Source organism: Eubalaena glacialis, chromosome 17, assembly GCF_028564815.1.
Source record: "Eubalaena glacialis isolate mEubGla1 chromosome 17, mEubGla1.1.hap2.+ XY, whole genome shotgun sequence".
Lineage (NCBI taxonomy): Eukaryota > Metazoa > Chordata > Mammalia > Artiodactyla > Balaenidae > Eubalaena > Eubalaena glacialis.
The window spans coordinates 78,310,080-78,329,597 of NC_083732.1; the positions used below are offsets into that span (position 1 = coordinate 78,310,080).

General features: G+C 37.8%; 1 protein-coding gene across 6 annotated transcripts in view; it reads right to left on the reverse strand.

Annotated features, from left to right (window-relative positions):
• CYRIB (CYFIP related Rac1 interactor B) overlaps window positions 1-19,518 on the reverse strand; it is a 151,820-nt gene that overhangs the window by 3,973 nt on the left and 128,329 nt on the right. For all 6 annotated transcript variants that reach the window (XM_061171406.1, XM_061171402.1, XM_061171403.1 and 3 more), the window contains 7 exons: window positions 16,109-16,214; window positions 10,062-10,198; window positions 8,532-8,609; window positions 6,422-6,538; window positions 5,406-5,485; window positions 3,639-3,765; window positions 2,120-2,190 (listed from right to left, as the gene is read on the reverse strand). In XM_061171406.1, coding sequence (XP_061027389.1) covers window positions 2,120-2,190; window positions 3,639-3,765; window positions 5,406-5,485; window positions 6,422-6,538; window positions 8,532-8,609; window positions 10,062-10,198; window positions 16,109-16,214 — 716 coding nt within the window. The remainder of the gene's footprint in view (window positions 1-2,119; window positions 2,191-3,638; window positions 3,766-5,405; window positions 5,486-6,421; window positions 6,539-8,531; window positions 8,610-10,061; window positions 10,199-16,108; window positions 16,215-19,518) is intronic.

Sequence of the window (19,518 nt, forward strand, 5' to 3'; positions counted from 1 at the left end):
CTTTCACTCACCGCCACTGCCCTCCTTTTCCCTACACCCAACTACTTTCACACTTTGAAAAATAAAAGTAAACTCTGAGTTTTTAAATTAATGTTTGAAGCACAGTCCCTTCAGGGTAAAGAAATATGTAATACTAAAACCTCTTAGACCTCTATTACCTCTTACTTTAAAAAAAAGTCCTGTCACTTGCTGGCTTTGGAAGAGTCTAACCAATCAGAAAGAAAGGGCCTGGGAGAAAAATCAGGCTGACTGGGACACAGGGAGTCCTCAGAAAGGGACCAAGTAGGAAAGATTCACAAAACCATAAATACTGGTAAAACCAATGAGAAATCTCCAGAGTAAAAACTTAAGGTTTTTGATAGGCTTAACGGTTGAAATAATTTGACATTATAAGAATTTTTGTTGTTGTTACATTACGTTCCTTAAGCGTTTGGTGTTCATTTAGAATACATCTCCTTTATTCTGCAGTCACTGCTTATAGAATACTTTTCATCATCTTGATAAAATAATTTCATGGTTCCACTCAGCTGAAATGACACATCCTAGATTTTGCTTTATGACTTACCAGGTGACTAAGTATCCAAAAGGAATAACAATCTGTTTTGCTCACAAAACATGTGGGGAATATAATATGAACTTGGAAATCATTTTATTCTATTATGTGAACTACAATGCACTGCAGTAAAAAGCAAAGATGGCCTATGACCTCAAAAAGTCACTAAATGAATATTTCTGCATTCATATAATTTTTGTGTTCAAACACAAAATAATCAAGTAACAAGCAAATCATCTTTTATGTTAGGGAATTTAGACTACCAATTAAATATCTGTAGTCAAGATGTTATAATGTGCTGACATTTTCATTTAAAAATATTACAGGATTCTTAGGAGCTTCAGTAACTAAATCAAGTAAGTCTAAGCTGAGAAGACATCAAATAATGACTGACTACTTTATATTCCTTGTAAGAAATATTATAAGAAATGCAGGGGGCTTCCCTGGTGGCGCAGTGGTTGAGAATCTGCCTGCTAATGCAGGGGACACGGGTTCGAGCCCTGGTCTGGGAAGATCCCACATGCCGCGGAGCAACTAGGCCCGTGAGCCACAACTACTGAGCCTGCGTGTCTGGAGCCTGTGCTCCGCAACAAGAGAGGCCGCGATAGTGAGAGGGCCCGCACACCGCGATGAAGAGTGGCCCCCGCTTGCTGCAACTAGAGAAAGCCCTCGCACAGAAAGGAAGACCCAACACAGCAATAAATAAATAAATAAATAACCATTTAAAAAAAAAAAAAAAAAAGAAATGCACAAAAATAAGAGATCTGTATTATGAACACAGCAATGTAATTATACTATATTAAGGGAAAAGAGTCAGTTATTAAACAGTTTGGTATTATTTTGTAAAAAGATGAACTATTATATAGAGCTATGACTATATACAAGTGTTTAAAAAAGAAAAACTCTGCCCGTGAGCCACAACTACTGAGCCTGAGTGCCACAACTACTGAAGCCCACGTGCCTAGAGCCTGTGCTCCACAACAAGAGAAGCCACCGCAATGAGAAGCCCGCACACCACAATGAAGAGTGGCCCCCGCTCGCTGCAACTAGAGAAGCCCGCGCGCAGCAACAAAGACCCAATGCAGCCAAAAATAAATAAATTTAAATAAATAAATAAAAATTAAAAAGACATTGGTGACCTACAAAAAAAAAAAAGAAAAAAGAAAAACTCTGGAAGGATATATACCAAAATGTTAATAGTGGTTTATTTCAAAATAGTGAGGTTTCATTATTTCCTTCTTTTTCTTTAAATTTTCCTGTTTTCTGAATTTTATTTACAATCATTTTCATTAAAAAACAAAAAATAAGCAATCCTTGCTTCAAGGGGGGCAAAAAGTGAAAACCAAACTCTTTAGCAAAGAAATGAAGCTGCTATTTTAATTTATACACACACAAACACACACACTCATTATAAAAATATTGTAACCAATATCTGAAAGCAAGATTACCAATAAGCAAAATGAGATCTTCACATTTCTAACATTTATATTCATGTGTTATTCATATTTTGAAGCATTTTCTTAATACATTTGTTCTATACATATATACCTTTACATGTATACACACCTGAGAGCATTGAGAAGACCTTCTACACTATTAGGAGGCTGGTCCTTAAGAACTTTGATACAACCTTTCATCTAAGTAGAAAAGGAAACAGAAAAGGTAAAACATCGATTTTTCATCTAACATTCATTCTCAAAATAGTTAATACTTAAACTAGCTCCATAACTATGCACTCATGAGAAATTACACACTAGAAATGTCAAAATAATTATCCTTAGAATAGGGGAAAAAAATCTACCCAAGTGTTATTTTCAGTTTGTCAATCAAACAAAACTTTTTGGGAACCAAATCAGACAAACTGAAGCACCACCCACACTAATGAGAAAACTAAGGGTTTACTAAAGGGAGGACTTCCTGGAAAAGGTGTTAGTAGCCTTTTAAAGGACAGAATGGACACACTGGTAAGGAAAAAAGACACCTTCCAAGTAGACGAACCCCATGACAAAAGTAATAAAGTTCACCACATGCAGAGGACAGTATTTGGCAGGGCCGAGATGACTCGCACAGGGGAGTTTACAGAGGGCCTCGAAAGCCGGAGGACTCATTTGGAACTGATGGGGATGGCGGCAGGGACTTGTTACAGGCTATTTCGAAAGGGAACAACTCAATGAAGATGATCTGTAAGGAAGGTGAGCCTGATTATCGTGAAAAAGCATAGCACAGTAGAAATACCACAGGCTTTGGAAGCCATGGAGATGTGGGTTCAGAATCCATGTACCATTCACTAGCAATTATATTACAAACCTCTCTAAACTTTATTTCTCTGTTAGTACAGGGAAAATAACACCTATATTCTAAGAGTATTTTCAGAGTTAAATGAAAGAACAAATGTTAAAATTCCTGGGACACAGTAATCACTCAATAAATGTTGACTTAGTTCTCTTTACATAGAATAGATATGAGCGAAGGCAAGAAGACTGCCTAGTCATCAGTAGTCTACATGTGAAATGCAAAGAGCCTGAAACTAGCTGTCAAAGGGTAACTGGAAGACAATTCTCAGTAAAATACAGGTTATAATTTTTATGAACCAGATGTGAGAGTGAGGAGAGAAATTACAAAGTAGAGAAACCCAGGCTACAGCCACAAAACATTATGACTGGGAGGAGGAGGGAAAATATGCAGTCTTCAACTTTTTTCACTGAGGCACCTCGACTGGCTTCTAATATACATTTGTAAGTAAATCACTTAAAATGGGCTTTGGCCAAAGGAATGAAAGGATACAATAAAAAAAAATTTATGTCTGATTATTTATTTACATATATTGCCAAATATGCAGAAGTATCACTTATCAGTATTGAGGAGATACTCTAAAAGACAGTACAGTTATCCTTCAATCATTCTATTCCATCTGTATATAGGCTATAAGAAATACCGCAAGAGAGAGGAAACCAAAATCCACTATTATCACAAACTATAAAAATAAATTCTGTGATAGAGTGCAGCTTGCCAGCTCTTTAAATAAAAGCCTGTGGTTTCCACTTATGGAAATTATTGGTAATTATATAAAACAAATACAACTTACATCAATTTTTGAAGTTTTGGCAAATGCTCCCACTGGATGTACGTGGTCATAGAGTATTATGACGCCTACCATTACCCTCAAGCAGAATGACACTGTTTCTTCATTTGTAAATCTGCTTCTGTATTCCCTGGAGGGTAGAAAAGATATGGATGGATGAGGCACATCACAAACTCATGAGCTGACTGACGCTCAAAGTTGTATTCTGTTGATATCTAAAAGGGACGCTAAGCTTATAGCCCCACCTTCTCTGCAATGAGATTCCCAGAGAAATGACGGGGGTGGAGCAGTTATCACTTACGTATTCTGGTCTCTATATGCACGTTGGTATATTACCCCTTCTGCTTAGCGGAGATGAGACAATTTTAGAGAAATCAAAAGTGGCCCAGGGACTTCCCTGGTGGCGCAGTGGTTGAGAATCCGCCTGCCAATGCAGGGGACATGGGTTTGATCCCTGGTCCGGGCAGATCTCACACGCCGCGGAGCAACTAAGCCCACGCGCTACAACTACTGAGCCTGCACTCTAGAGCCCTCGAGCCACAACTACTGAGCCCACGTGCTGCAACTACTGAAGCCTGCAAGCCTAGAGCCAGTGTTGTGCAACAAGTGAAGCCACCGCAATGAGAAGCCCGCGCATTACGACGAAGAGTAGCCCCCACTCGCCATAACTAGAGAAAGCCCGTGCGCAGTAACGAAGACCCAACGCAACCAAAAATAAATTAAAATTTAAATAATTTATTAAAAAAAAAAAAAAAAATTGGCCCAAAGTAAAAGTTTGGGGATGGGTGCTCTGAAAGGCTGTCATCACCAATATGATGAAAAAGCCACTAGCTTAACAGAGAAAGTACATTTGCTATTTAGGGGCTAAGTTGATGTAAACACATTATTGTATTACTGGATTTTAATTTCCTAAAATTCAATTATATTCTTCTCTCAAATGGGAAAAAGGAAATAGCACATTTGTCTACATAAAAGGCAGCATGGCATAGCAGAAAGAGTCCAGAACCAGAATGGAGACATCCAAGCACATGTGTGAGGTCAGCTACTGTGCATCAGCCCCTTCATTTCCCAGTACCTTACTCCCCTAAATGAGAATGATGATAATATGATGATTAGCAGCTGCCCTCTTACTTCATAAAGTTTTCCAATAAGATGAGTATATAATAGTGCTTTGGAAAATAAAAAGCTCCACAAAAACTGAAGTAATCTAGTAAAACCATGTATTATTCAGGAACACAGGAAGAATTCTTTCTGCCTGCTGACAGGAAAATCCAGACAGAAAACACTGTGGTACATGTTACAAATGGCTTGAGAGAGAGGAGGAACCCAGAAGAGAATTTAGGTGAGTGCTGGGTTTAAAAAAAAAAAGAAGACTGAGACCTAATATTGAGAGAAAGGGATAAGTAGAACAACTCTAGCCCTCTAGGAAAAAAGGGCAAAGTTCTCTAGGAAAAGGGAACGATAATGTTTATGAGAGGCATAACCAGACGAGCTTTTAAGCTCTTCCCTACTCCCAAAAAAGCACCCAAAAAATCCCTATTCTGAAGAGTCTAAGTCAGTCTGACTGGCCTGACACACCTGAAAATCAAATGTACTTTATATGTTTAACTAGAACTTACATTAAGCTGTCAAATTATTTTAGTTTTGTTCAGATGTTAGCATTACATACTTGGGATATACTTAATTTCCACCTTCCAAATACAACTTATTCACATCTGGACAATCATTTCAACAGGACTGTTAAAGTGAAAAAGATCAGTGAATACTCACGGTGTTTCAAGCATGACTCTGCACACACTAGCCATGGTGCTTAGACAATCTGTGGTATTTTCTATTGGTAAATTTTTATTCTGTAAAAGTGTATGGAGAACAAAAAAAGTAAGAGTGACAAACAGTTATTACTCAAGAAAAATTTAAAATCTAGCAAAACATGAAAAATTAGCAACTTTAAAATTTGGTTCCTACTCTTAATTTTGTTAAAAAATGCACTAGATTCTAGGTACTGTCCTAAGCTCTGAGGATACAGCTATGAGCAAAACAGCTAAGAGCCTCCTTTCTCCCAAGAAGCCCTTACATTCTAGAGCTGAGTGGGAACAACCACAATATGCAGACAAGGCCTCATAGCCACAAGGTACTTGGATTTGATCCTACAAGTACTGGGAAGTCACTGGAAACATTTTAAGCAGAGGAGGATGGGAATGTGGTTTATGTCTTAAGATTACTTGGCTGCTCTTTGGAGAAAGGACTGCAGTGGGTCAAGAGTGGAAGAAATAAGAATAGTCAGAGCATGAATGCAGAAATCCAAGTGAAAAGTGGTGGGCTGATCCGGAGAGGTAGCTAGAGGTAGCAAAGGGTTAAGTTTTCAGATTCAGGGTATATCTTGTAAGAAGAACCAATAAGACTGCCTTGCCTGATGGAGTGGATATAGGGGGTGAGATAAAGGAAGGAATTTAGGATGATAATCCTTAAGTTATCTGCTTGCACAGTGTTACTGTTAGTTGAGATAGGGAAAACTGGAGAAAAGGTGGGATTGGGAAAAACAATCAAGACTTCGGTTTGGTCATGGTACTACTGAGGTGTGGCTTATACATCCAAAGGGCGACTGCAAATAGGCGGTAGATGTGCACACGTGGACCTCAGGGAAGAGGACCAGACCCAGTGCACAAAGTGCATCTCAGTCTATCAGCTTAGATGGTCTTTAAAGTCATGGTCTCGCTCAGATCATCCTATCTCCAGACAGGCAGAAGAGTAACAACACAAAGAATAACTTCCTAGGCAATGCTTACCTCTGATACAAATTTTGTTGTGGCATCACTTAAGGTTTTCAGCATTGGGGTTGCCTCAGCATAAAACAAAGACATTCGATTTGCCAATTCATTATTTACTTCATTTTCTCCTTCTGCCTGTGTGGAAAATAAAGACACTTGATATCAGTTCATAAGTTATTAAATAACATTATAAAAGAGCCTAGGCGGGGTGCCCACCTAATGCTTGTTAAATTAATCTAATAAATACTCTTATATTTTAGACCCTCAAATGCACACAATATTTAAATACTCTTTAAAAATAAAAAGATTAAAAATAATATTAAGCCATTTTTAAAAAGATTAACTTCTTTAAAAATATTTTAAATGATATTAAGCAATTAAATAAAACCCTGATGGGCTGCCTACTGTATACAAGGGATCATCCTAAATGCTATGGAGGATGGAACGATGCCTAGGACATCGTACCTGCCTCTATTAGGAGCACATAAGTACCCACACAGCAGCCACAATAACATGCTAAGAGACAAGGGATGAAAGAGGGGGTGAGGGGAAGACTAAGTTAGACTGGAAGAAACTAAAGTGGACTCACGGAAGAGTTTTTTTGGTAGGTGATGATGGGCAGGCACACAAGGTATTCCGACCAGTCGGGCGGAAGAGCATGCTTTCAAGTGCTTGGTAGAGTGTAAGTCAATGTAGTCAGTGTAATAAGGGACAGCAACTACTGAAAGAAGGGCTGGAAAGCAAAGCTGGGGTAGGACTGAATCCTAGCGTAAGTGAAATCCTAGCTTAAGGTCATATTTTTCTTCTATATATAATGGGGAGCCACTTACAGTATCAAAAGAAAGGAATAAAAATTAAGTCAATCTTCTAAATAAATTTAACTAATGATAGTGGGCAGATTGTACCAAAAAGAGACTGTATGTCAGAAAATAAGTTCTACAGCTATTATAGAATGGTTGCCAAAAAGAGAGTGGGTATTAGGCTCTCAATTGGGATAGAAGTACAAAGAGATGGAAAGGGGGGCAGTGAAGAGATGTCACTTGACAACGACTGGATTTACCTATAATTACTGAGAGCAAAAGATAGTACAAAGATGATTTCAATGCCTTTGCCCTTGAAGCATGGAAGGATGGCTATAATAGAGGATTGGGTGATTGTATTTTATTTTGTTTTACATGGTGAGTATGAAAAAGACAGATGGTAAGGTCAGCCTCACAGAAGAAACCGGTCTATGCAAAACCAAACTAATGCATATACCAGAGGCTTCATGGAAAAGAAATCTTTCTTCCAATCCAGGCCTGTCTTAGAGCAACTACTTCATAAAATATTTATTCAGTGGTCTCCTTTGGTTGTTTTTTCTTTTAACCTCTTATGCCACTTATCACTCCTTACAATCTTATATAGTATTTCTTTATTAAACTATCTACTTGAGGCCAGGCCTGACCCTAGGAATTTTCTGTTTTTCATACCAATTAGCACAATATATTGATAGGTCCTCAAAATATCTAGAGAAAAAGATAGTATTTTCTTCATATTTAAGGTTTTACTTATGGCATTTGATGTCCTGGAGAAAAAGGTATTAAACAGCTTAAAACGAGGAGAAGTCAAGATGCTAACAAACCAGAAGAGATGCTATGCTGGCCAAGCAACAGGCACAGAAGCCATTTCTCACACAGCCACGTCAAACACGGACATGCTCGACGTCCAGGACCTCACTTTCCCTTCCTGCCAGTGTTAGTATTTCTCCTGTCCCTGGTCAATTTCTCCCCAGGACTCTTCCATTCTAAGAATATGGGGACAAATAACTCATAACCACTAATTCACACAATTTTCGTGCAGTTAAAATGAGAATACAAAGAGAAATTTTGTAAGTATCAATGTTATATAGGCAAAAAGCAATTTTACTGAATTAGTTATGGAATAAGGGACTGGGTGGAAAAATGGGTAAAAACAATATGGTTTGCTACATTTTGCTCTTTCTTCCCACAGCTGTGGATGCCCATAATTACTAACTTTACTACTAGCTTTAGCTGTATCTGAATGAATGAATGCATGAACAAAAGATTAAACTGAACAAATTGAGAGCTGAATTATTATTACCACCCTGTAATTCAAAGCATTAACTTACTGGAACATTATTAATCCTCATACGACTCAATGTTCTTCTATAATAGCTGAAATCATTCTGTATGGCAGGATTTGTCATCTAAAGAAGATATTTATGAAAGAAAAAGGTATTATTTACTAAATATAGTACACAAATTAAACGAAAGATCTACTAAATAGTTATAATTAGTTAAGTAACATTCCCTAATTTATAATATCATCTTAAGAACTAAAACCGTTATCATCCAAGATGACTATCTGCACTTAAGTTACATAACACCGTATTCAGTCATTACTGAACACAGAAGACTGTGCACACTGTTTTTCAGTCACAGTCAGTATACTTTCTTTCTTTCTTTTCATTAATTTCAGGTAATATACTAAAAGGTTGTTTACCAAAAATGATATTACCAAATAAACAAAAACAAAAACAAAAAGGAATGTGTAGGCACTTATTTTGGGTTATTACAATAAAGTATATATATGGTCAACAGGGCAGTCTTCAAACAGACTAAAATTTTACATACAAATCATTTGTGCTCAAAGTATTAATAAAAGAGAATAATTGTCTATGATACAATGTTGATAAAATGCTGCAGTTAGGAATCCAGCTCTTCCACTTTCTAGACAAGATACCTGAGGTGCTGAAAAGTCAAAGGACCTGCTTCATAATTGGTTACTGTGCCAGAGCCTAAAGTGGAACTAAGGTCTCCTGATATGGAATTTAATGCTTCTTTCTTTACACTCTCACTCCTTCCAGCAAAAAGGACATTTATAGGTAGGTAGGTAGATAGGAAGGAGGGTGGTGAGAAAGAGAGAGGGAGGGAGGGAGGGAGGGAGGGAGGGAGAGAGGGAGATGGCAGAGAGAAAGAAAAAATATCTTAACATTTTTATATAGAACAATGTTGAAAAAAGTGGGGATGAGCAGAAAAAAATATATTAGAAAAAGTCAATATTGTTGTTTCAGAGATGATTTTTAAAATGAAGTTAAATGAAAACTGATGGACTTCCCTGGTGGTCCAGTGGTTAAGAATCCGCCTGCCAATGCAGGGGACACGGGTTCGATCCCTGGTCCAGGAAGATCCCACATGCTGCGGAGCAACTAAGCCCGTGTGCCACAACTACTGAGCCTGTGTTCTAGAGCCCACGAGCCATAACTAGTGAGCCCGCGAGCCACAACTAATGAAGCCCACGCGCCTAGAGCCTGTGCTCCACAACAAGAGAAGCCACCGCAATGAGAAGCCCCCGCATCGCAATGAAGAATAGCCCCTGCTCACCACAACTAGAGAAAGCCTGTGCGCGGCTACGAAGACCCAGTGCAGCCAAAAAATAAATAAGTAAAATAAATTAAAAAATGAAAACTGAATATTGGGTAATTTGCTGTTTGCTATGTATACACCAAAAGGCCTGCATAAGTGTTAAATCCTGCATTTTTGCTAAGGACCAGCAGGCATTTAAACACATTTTAAAAAGGCCTCCAGGCATCTCCTCCTAGTGCTCTTTGAAAGACTCCTGATTTCCGTAACAGTGAGGACCAGCAGAACAATCCTACCTTGAGTTCATCAAACCGGAGTGTAAAATGAAGAATCTCTGCAAACTGCTTAGCAAGAGCCTGCTCTCGCTCTAGATGCTGGGTAGGAGAATACGGGGTACTTGTCAAGGCTCCCAGAAGACCTCTTAATGCTGCTTCTAAAGAAAAAAAGATTACAATGTTGTTTGTATCTGATATTTGTTTATTAAAACATGAGCGATTTTAAAATGTTTTGATTTCAATTCCCATAAAAGTAAGGTCTCTTTAAAAGCCAGATTATCTAAACGTAACACTCAAACTGAATACTGTTTACTAGAATAGAAACCCTGAAGTGACTAACTCAATTTCTGTAAACACAAATTCACAATCATGCGGAATGTGAATTTGAATGAGATACCAGGATCAAAGGACAAATTTTATATTATTTTCACATTCTACTGTGTTGATTTTTATGAAATGGTAATTGTTACTACAGCTGAGTAACTTCTTCAGGGGCACTGTGGCCACAGAGACAAATTGGTACATGGGTGTGAATGAATTACCAACTTCACATACTTTGAATATGCTATTTATTTATAAACACAAACTGCTTTCTTTCAGTTACTAAAGGAAACCAAATATTTGCTTTAATAATTAGGTCTCCGAGTGTTTTAGAACTTGGTATCTCAGGACCATAATATAAATATTCTAATTTATTATATAAATAAAACTGTTCCTTTGAAACAACTGCTACTTTTGGAATGCCAGACGTAGCACTTTATTTTATATTCCATTTAAAAATGGAAATACTGATTGTACTTCAAAAAAAAAAATCACAGAAATCAAACTATTTCAGTTACAGATTGCAGAATCAGAAAACAATGGTAGATCCTATTCAGAGAAAACAAGAGCTTACAGAGTTAGATGGTCATCTGACATTTATGAATAAATGTTAGATTAATAAACAAATATTTATTAGTGATAACAAATTTATGTCAGTCAGATCATCAACCTTTCACTTAAAAAATACCAACTCTACCGTTTATGAAGACCCAATTATGAACCAACATTCATACTTACGCATTTAACCTAGTCTGTCATTTAACTTTCACCATCAACTATGACATCGGCATTACAGATGGATAAACTGAGTTTCAAAGAGGTTAGACCCCCAAGGGTATAGCTCATAAATGCCAGGTGTTTCTGATTTCACAGCCCTATTTTTTCCACCATAATAAACTGTTTCTCAAAAAAAGCGACATTCTAACTAGCCTTCTGCAACCTTATAAAAGATTAATTTACTGATCAGTACCAACAGTAAGTACTCCTTATGCGTCTATTATGTGGCAGGTACTGAGCTAGACACTATTTGTAATCCACACAGTAACTCCAAATGATAGCTACTATCCTTTTCTTTATAGTAAGTCAGAAAATGTATTGATGGTCTAACATGTGCCAGGCACTGGGGAAACAGATGAAGATGGACATGCCCTACGCCCACACAGAGCCTAATTATACAGAGAAGAGAGACAACTTACTACAGCTGGGATATGTGTTAAGAAGGAGAAGGGCACGGCACCGTGGGAAGGTATAAAAACGGGACCTTACCTAGTTCAAGACTCAGGAAAAGACCTCCCTGAATACATGACATCTGGGCTGAGACTGGACTGGGCACTAAGAACGAGCAGGAGTTTGCAAACAGGGCAGGGAGCCAGATCCTGAACTGAGAAGAGCGTGACATAGTAGAGAGACGCACGACAACCAGTACAGGGGAATGGAGAGGCAAGAAGCAGAGGAACCTAAGACTAAAACAACACGAGGACCATCTGTGTGCCATATTAATAAGCACCCTGGCCGTCTCATCAAAATGTCCCTGGAGAAACTATTTAAGCAGGGTAGTGACATCATCAGATTAGCATTTAATATCTCCACTTCATCTGCAGTGTGGAGAACACATTGTGGGAGTATGGATGGCTTATAGAGGTGCAAGAGTGGATGTGAGGATCAATTAAAAGGAAAAAAATTTTGGCTCTTTTGAAAAATGGCTTACTTCTCCCAATACTCATCTCATGTGTCAGCATTAATGTAAGTGGAAAACAAAGTTTGAGAGATGTGATAACAGGAAAAACCATTTTAAAAACAAAAACAAAAAACACCAATACTGTTACAAGCTGTTAAAGAAAAAAAAAATTCTCATTTCCTGGATTTGATCCAGCCTCAGGGCGAAGTCCAGCATCTACAGTGCTCACCGCTCTGGGGAATGGGAGACACTCCTCAGCCCCACACCGAGGGGTGAGTCAGGTCATGGCTGACCTGGGATGGCCAATGACCGGGGAGAACTTCTGTCCGTGAACGGCTGAAGTCCTCAATGGCACATCTGCCGTGAAAGAGAAACTCAAAATGATAAGGCTGCTTACTTGCCTTTGAAGCAGCTAGATCAGCCTGGGGCCCTCTGCTGATACAAGACAGTCCTACTAGACTACAGTGCCCTGCGACAAGAGGGGAATCAGAGACAGAGGATCTCAGAAGGTGGCTCAGGTCTCTGGCTGAGTTAGAAAGAAAGGGAGGTCAAAGAAGAGATGATGTAGGGATTGGTCTCTCTGATGAAGCTCCTGAAACAAAATCATGTGGTTATGACTCTTACAAAAGGTAGATGGCAAGGAGGAAATTAGTGGACTACTTAAGCCCTAAATTCTGGAAAACATTAGCTGGTAAACCAGTGCAGAAGCCAAAGTTATGTAAGAAGGCTGCAAGGAAGAGACTGAATGGAGAAATAATGACAGATCAGTCCACAAAGTAGATCTAGAAGGGGAAACAACGGATGACTAGGAAGAGAAGGCTCCTTTACAGACAAGAGCCATATATTCTCACCAACTGCCAACCATCCACTATCAAAGAGCACTCTTTGAATCCCCAGAAGAGAACCCAAAGGATATGGAGTGCGGGGGGTCTGAAACAGCCAAGAGGTAATACCACCACTGTCGTGGGCACTTCAGAACCTTTTGAACAGATTTTGATAAATTTAGCCCAGTGAAAAGGGGTCGACACGTTGGACAGACTCACTCACTATGACCCCTGGAGATGGCCCCTATAAGCCCCTGGAACAGGAAGACTGAGGAGACACAAAGCAGTTTATGTACTGTCTGGCCACGCAACCTTCGCTCAGATAGCTGCCTCAACTGGGAAGGCCTCAGACTGAAACAAGCAAGTACAGGATGTTTCCCGTGCCGGCAAGGTTAAACCATGTTGGCAAAGCTCAGTGTCTTCCAAATTAGTCAAGTGGTCCCTTCCCTGTCCGTCTACAAATATGCAAACCAGCAAGGGATCAGGGTCCCTCTTCTGGAGTACACCCCGTGGTTTATCTGTAGTGCTTGAACCAAGCAACCGTCTTGGAATTCTGAAGGACCACGTGCATCTTCACAGCTGTGCGGTGCTCTGTGTGCTGTTTGTGGTGTTTATCCTCATCTCTGGCTCAACAGTGAGGTAGGAAGAAAAGAGACAAGAGAGGTTAAGTGGACTTAAAGCAGAGGGTTCAACTGACTGGAGGTCCAGATAGGATACTGAAGCTCAGAGAATTTAAATGAGGTAGCCGAGGCCACACAGCTAATAACTGCAAACAGAGGAATTCAAACACAGGCCATTATGCCTTGAAAGCCTAAAATCCATTATTATTGCTTCTCCTGAATATCCCACACATATTTGATATATCAGATGTACGTATTCATTAATCTATCACTTGCTCACTCATTCAACACTGAGTTCGTATCACATGCAAGCAAAGACATGTACCCTGTCAGCAAGGAAACTGGAAACATTATAAACCAGGTTATTGGCCGAGAGATGAGGAGTAAACCACCAGATCTTAAATTTGTACTTTGTTCATACCTTTACAGAAGCCCTAGACTACACAATGAAGGTTCAAGGCTCCCACATGACAGAATAAAAAACTGATAGCTTTCTACTATTACCTGTGTTACTATATCCTCTGCTGAAATGGAACCCAGCACCTGTGCCGAAACACACAACACTAAACTGATGTAATTCCAGTAGTTAAAATATGAGAAAATATGTAAGCCTGATGGGTTTGGTCTATTTTATAATTATTCTTTTTTTTTTACTGGCAAATGCTAAGAAACCAAGATGAACTTGAGTAGGACCTGAGCAGCATCTAAAGCAATTTAACTTCAAAAGCGTCTAGGAACTAGCAACACAACAAAACTCTAAATAAGTAGTGAAGATAACTAAAATGAAAAGACCTAGGCTCTCTGAGGTTACAAAGCTACAGACTACGTAGACACTTGACTGAAAGAACTGACTGTCATGCTCGAGGAAAATAATTTATAATTCTTATTTCTAGTAAGAAAAGGACAATTTACACAAACACTTCTATCTCAACTATTATTTATCTTTGCATTTAACAGTGTATACTGCATCTAAGGAAAAATAGCAATTCTCTTACTTTTTAAAAAATATGGGCGTTTTAAAAAAAACAGAACTTCACGGGACTTCCCTGGTGGCACAGTGGTTAAGAATCCACCTGCCAATGCAGCGGACACGGGTTCGAGCCCTGGTCTGGGAAGATCCCATATGCCGCAGAGCAATTAAGCCCGTGTGCCACAACTACTGAGCCCTCGCTCTAGAGCCCATGAGCCACAACTACCGAGCCTGCACGTGGCAACTACTGAAGCCCGCACGCCTAGATCTCGTGCTCCGCAACAAGAGAAACCACCGCAACGAGAAGCCCGCGCACCTAAACGAAGAGTAGCCGTGGCTTGCCACAACTAGAGAAAGCCTGCGCAGCAACGAAGACCCAACGCAGACAAAAATAAATAAATAAATATTTAAAAAAATAAAAAGCTCAAATTAAAAAAAAAAATTATAGAACTTCAACTTTGAAGCAGAGGTTGTAAACACAAATGGCCAAGTAGCTAATATAAAGACATAAAGAGAGCATGATATAAAAAACCAGGATGCAGTAGAGACCCACTGCAAGCTAGAAAAGCACACGTCCTAACTAATGGACACAGAGTCGGTTTGCCACTTAGCTTCGCCAACTGAGAGGCAGATCTATTGCTCAACTGCTGGCTAAGCTATGGATTTTTCCAAAGCAACCAAAGACTTAAAACACACACAACACAAATAATTACCAATTTTAAAACCTGGCAATTAATCAGGAATTTCTAAAAACCATGCGGGCCAAACAAACCGTATCTCAGGTCTAAATTTAGCTTATGAGCCCCCAGTTGACTTCTATCTTACAGTACTGGTTTCCTTATCAAATTGTATGTACTTATTTAGAATATATAACACATTTATATGATTCAAAAAGCAAAACTATATAAAAACACGTATCAAAAACTTAAACTGAAATGTTTCAAATTTCTGACACACATCTATACCACTCCTCCCCTATGCTCCCAACTTCACAAAGTAAAGTTCTTCCAATTTACATCTTTCAAATTACACAAGCAGCTAAATAGCTAAATCTTACCTGTTCTGCCTCCTCCTTCTCCAAGAAAAAGAACTCCAATTTTGCTTATTCACTGTATTAAAGGCACAATTCTGATCTCTGAATAATTTTTCCCATGTGAGGGAAGAAGCAGATGGTTATGAATTCTTGTTACTTAACGACTCCCTCGATAACTTCGCATATAACATTAGCTTCCTATTTCTCATCTTGTACAGTTTTAGGTACATGAACCGATCATAATCAGCCATGATCTTAAGAACACAAAAATCTAAATAACCCAGGAGACCTTGGATTAGTTCCCACATATGGGAAAGGATGTGCTATGGAGCCAGAGAGAAATTCTACCAAGCTGTTTCCCATAGTAGGACCCTTTAGGCTGCAAAAAATCAGAAATTTCCTTATGGAAGTCAAAATTTGAGGAAAATGGTCTAAATAAATTGAACACCTGGTTGAACAGGATGATAGGAAGATTATGCTATAATCTCATAGTCTACCAAGCTGCTTTACCTATGAAACATATAAATTTAGCAATATGAACATAAAATACTGTAAATAACTTCCAGTATCAATAACTGTCTTTTTCACTAGGCAAGTCATAATGACAAAACTTTCAACTTACCTAACCTCTGAGAAAACTCATAAAATTTCTTTAATTTGCCTACTAGTGGAACAACTGCACCCCATGCCTTCTCTTGCAACTTCTCATCTGCTGGATGCTGGATGGCCTTCAAAATCCAAAGAATAAAAATAGTTAGATTTTTTAAAAATCACAAAAGTATTATTTTTACATTAAAATATAGGTTTTGGCAAACACAGGAAACCCTGGTATAGTCCATGAAATTCAGAATAATGGACCCAGAAATGCTGAGAGTGGCCTTCTCAACTCCATGGATACTTTAAACCTATTATAATACATTCTTCCTTATTCTTGCAATGGATATGGATAGATGGGAAAAAAATGACACAATGTATGTTTGTTAGGTATATTATGACTTGATACTTTTTAGAGCCACAAAAAGAAACCAAAATGTTTCCAATATCACAGACAAGCTTTCTTAGAAATTCTTTGTTTTAAGGATTATTTTCGTAGAATAAAAAGGAAACCAAAAAAGGCAGGCAATAATGAAATAAGACCCAACCCTGGGAAAAGGTTAATAAACTTTCAATCATTCAAATTCCAGGGTCCAAACTAGTTTTTAAAAAGTTACCAAACACTTAAAAACCTAAATCAGCCTGAAAAATGTGATTCAGAAATTGTCACTTATCCCCTCCCTGTAACCAAAATCCTATTCTGGAGTCTAAGTTTTTTTAGGTTTTCCTGAATGAGGTGAAAAACTAGCTTCAAATGTGAAAGGGGAGAAAATAAAACATAATCTAGAGACTCTAAAATAAGCATGAATATGCTCTTTCTCTGTCCAGTCTTCCAAGCCATCAGGCAATCATTTGTAAATATAGAGGGTTATTCCCAAAGAAATATATTTTCTTGCTTTCATCTTCCTTTTGCTTACAGATGCCTTTCTTCACCGTTTTTCCACACCTTGGTTTGCTTTCTCTAACATCTTCAAATGAGCTAAACACACCATTTGAAAGGTGAAACGCATAACCAACACCTGTTTATAACATATCAGAAATCTAAATGACACATTTAGATTTTCCCAAGACACTAGTACTCTGACTCCATCCATACAAAACCAAAAAATAAGAAAGCAAAATAAAACTGAAGCCAGATAGATTTAGAAGATGCTTCAAATAAATTAGCTACAAACTAAATAAATGGGCTACACATTGTTTAAGCAATTTGCTTTATAAGCTTGCCATTGTATTCAAATTTTCCTGATTTTTTTATATAAACAAATAGGAGTCTGAAATGAATCCCACTTATATGACTATCTAGAAATACTGTCATGTTAAAGAAAACCAGACATTACAACATGTAACAATCCTTATTTCACATTGTATTAATGTGACTATTTCAAAGGGACTGTGATATTATCCTGACGTATATGAAAAAATCCTTTTAGCCTCAAGTCCAGTCTCAATGGTTTCATATCAGGTAGTAAAAATTTGTTTATTACTTGGGAAATAAGCAGATAGATAGAATTTTAAAATTTATTTTCTTCTCCTCAGAAGTCTATCCAACCTTTCTTGTAAGGATCTAAAAATGATTTTCTAAATATCAACTCATTCTCATAATATTAAAATGCTCCAGCAAATGTCACCCATTTTCATAACTGAATAGAGTTAACTATTTCCTTGGCCCTGCCTTGCCTGGATTTAGAACTGAAGACACTGTCTGCTCTTTTATGACATTTTATGGTTCTCCTTATAATTCTGATTCTTTCTCCTCTCAGATCAGTTTTACTGCTGTTAGATAACATTTCTGGTACAGCACCCATCATAGCCCAACATGAAAAAGGGCACTTAAGTAAAATGTCAACGGTGAGGTTGTCATGGAGCAAGTATTATAACTTTCATTTTCAAAAATGTTAAAACTGTTATGGATACATCAAAGCATTAGGAAAAGTTCTTATTTCCCTCTATAGTGGTTTATTCTAGAGAATAAGCTTTGTTTATTTAATAGATTATATCTTAAATCAAATTTTATTCAATTTGAGTCATGTTTAATAAAGTACTATTTAAACAAATACATATATAATCCACATCATTAGCATAGTAATAACAGTAAACTCTCAGTCTATGTTCTATGTGTCAGCTTCTATGTGTCTTTGCTGATGGATTATCTAACTTTATCCTCAAAACGACTCTATGAATTACTTCCACATTTTTGCTACGATGAATAAGGTGGCCATAAAGGTTTTTACATTTACCTCCCTCTTGAATGATAGCCTTTTGGAGAATATTTTCTAAAATTACGTATCTGATAGAAGAGTATAAATAATGTTACAGATCTAATTTTATACCTTGCCAAACTGACCTCCAAAAAGATACCATTCTACAATACCACTTGCATTAAGACTACCTGTTTCTTCATAAACCAACCAATATTAAACTTTTAACACTTTATTACTGTATGCAGTAAAACTTCTTGACAGTGATGGGCATTTATTGTAAACCTGAACATTTTTCTATTGTGTGTTTTCTCATAGGTAGAAGGGTTGTTCTACTAAGTCAATTAAGTCTTCACATTGACCTATGGCAGTTTTGGTAGTTGTATCTGTTCTTTATATATTTGGTATATACTCAGCTTTTATATGTTTAGGGAACTTGAAATGCACAGAAATGGTTACATGCCTTCATTTACTGAAATCTTAAGGTTTTACTCAAGCTAATAATATTGGCAAGATTAATCTAAAGCTCTTGCATTTATTTCTTGAACAGTTACTAACTGCTTACTAAGCACTATACTAGGTGCTGATAACACAAAAATAAGTAAGAAACCAAGTTTACCCTCCTCAAGCTAGAGGTACAGCAGTGGAGATACAGACATCATATATCAATGGTTTAAAAAAAAGTGATGGCTACCATAAGAAAACATGTGCAAGGTGCTATGGCAAAAGAGTACAGGGAAGTAGAAGATTACTGGGATTTGAAGGAAGGATAGGAATTGAACAGGAAAAGAAAAAAAGAAGGGCATATTCCAGACAAAAACAAAGGCAAGTAACTGTATGTATGTAAGACATTCAGGAAACAAGCAGTCCAGTGCAGGAGAGGTAAAACATGGAATTCACATTATCTATAACTTCCCTGCTAATGATACCACCAACTGCTAATCTAAACTAGACACCATGGAATCATTTAACTCCTCCTTCTCCTTTACATTAAACATCCAGTCAATCACCCAAACCTGTGGCCCCTCAGTCCAAAACACTTAGTGACTCAGTGTCTTCAGGTGTGTGCACTTATTTCTTCCTTTACTAGTACTCCAAATGTCATTAGAGGAATCAGGTTCGATATGGTCTGTAAACCCAAGAGATCAATCCTTGAAAACCTCTGCACTATTAGTTACAGAGAAGAATAACAGAAACAGAAGGGCAGGAAAAAATGAAGCAACAAAGTGTGAGCTATGCC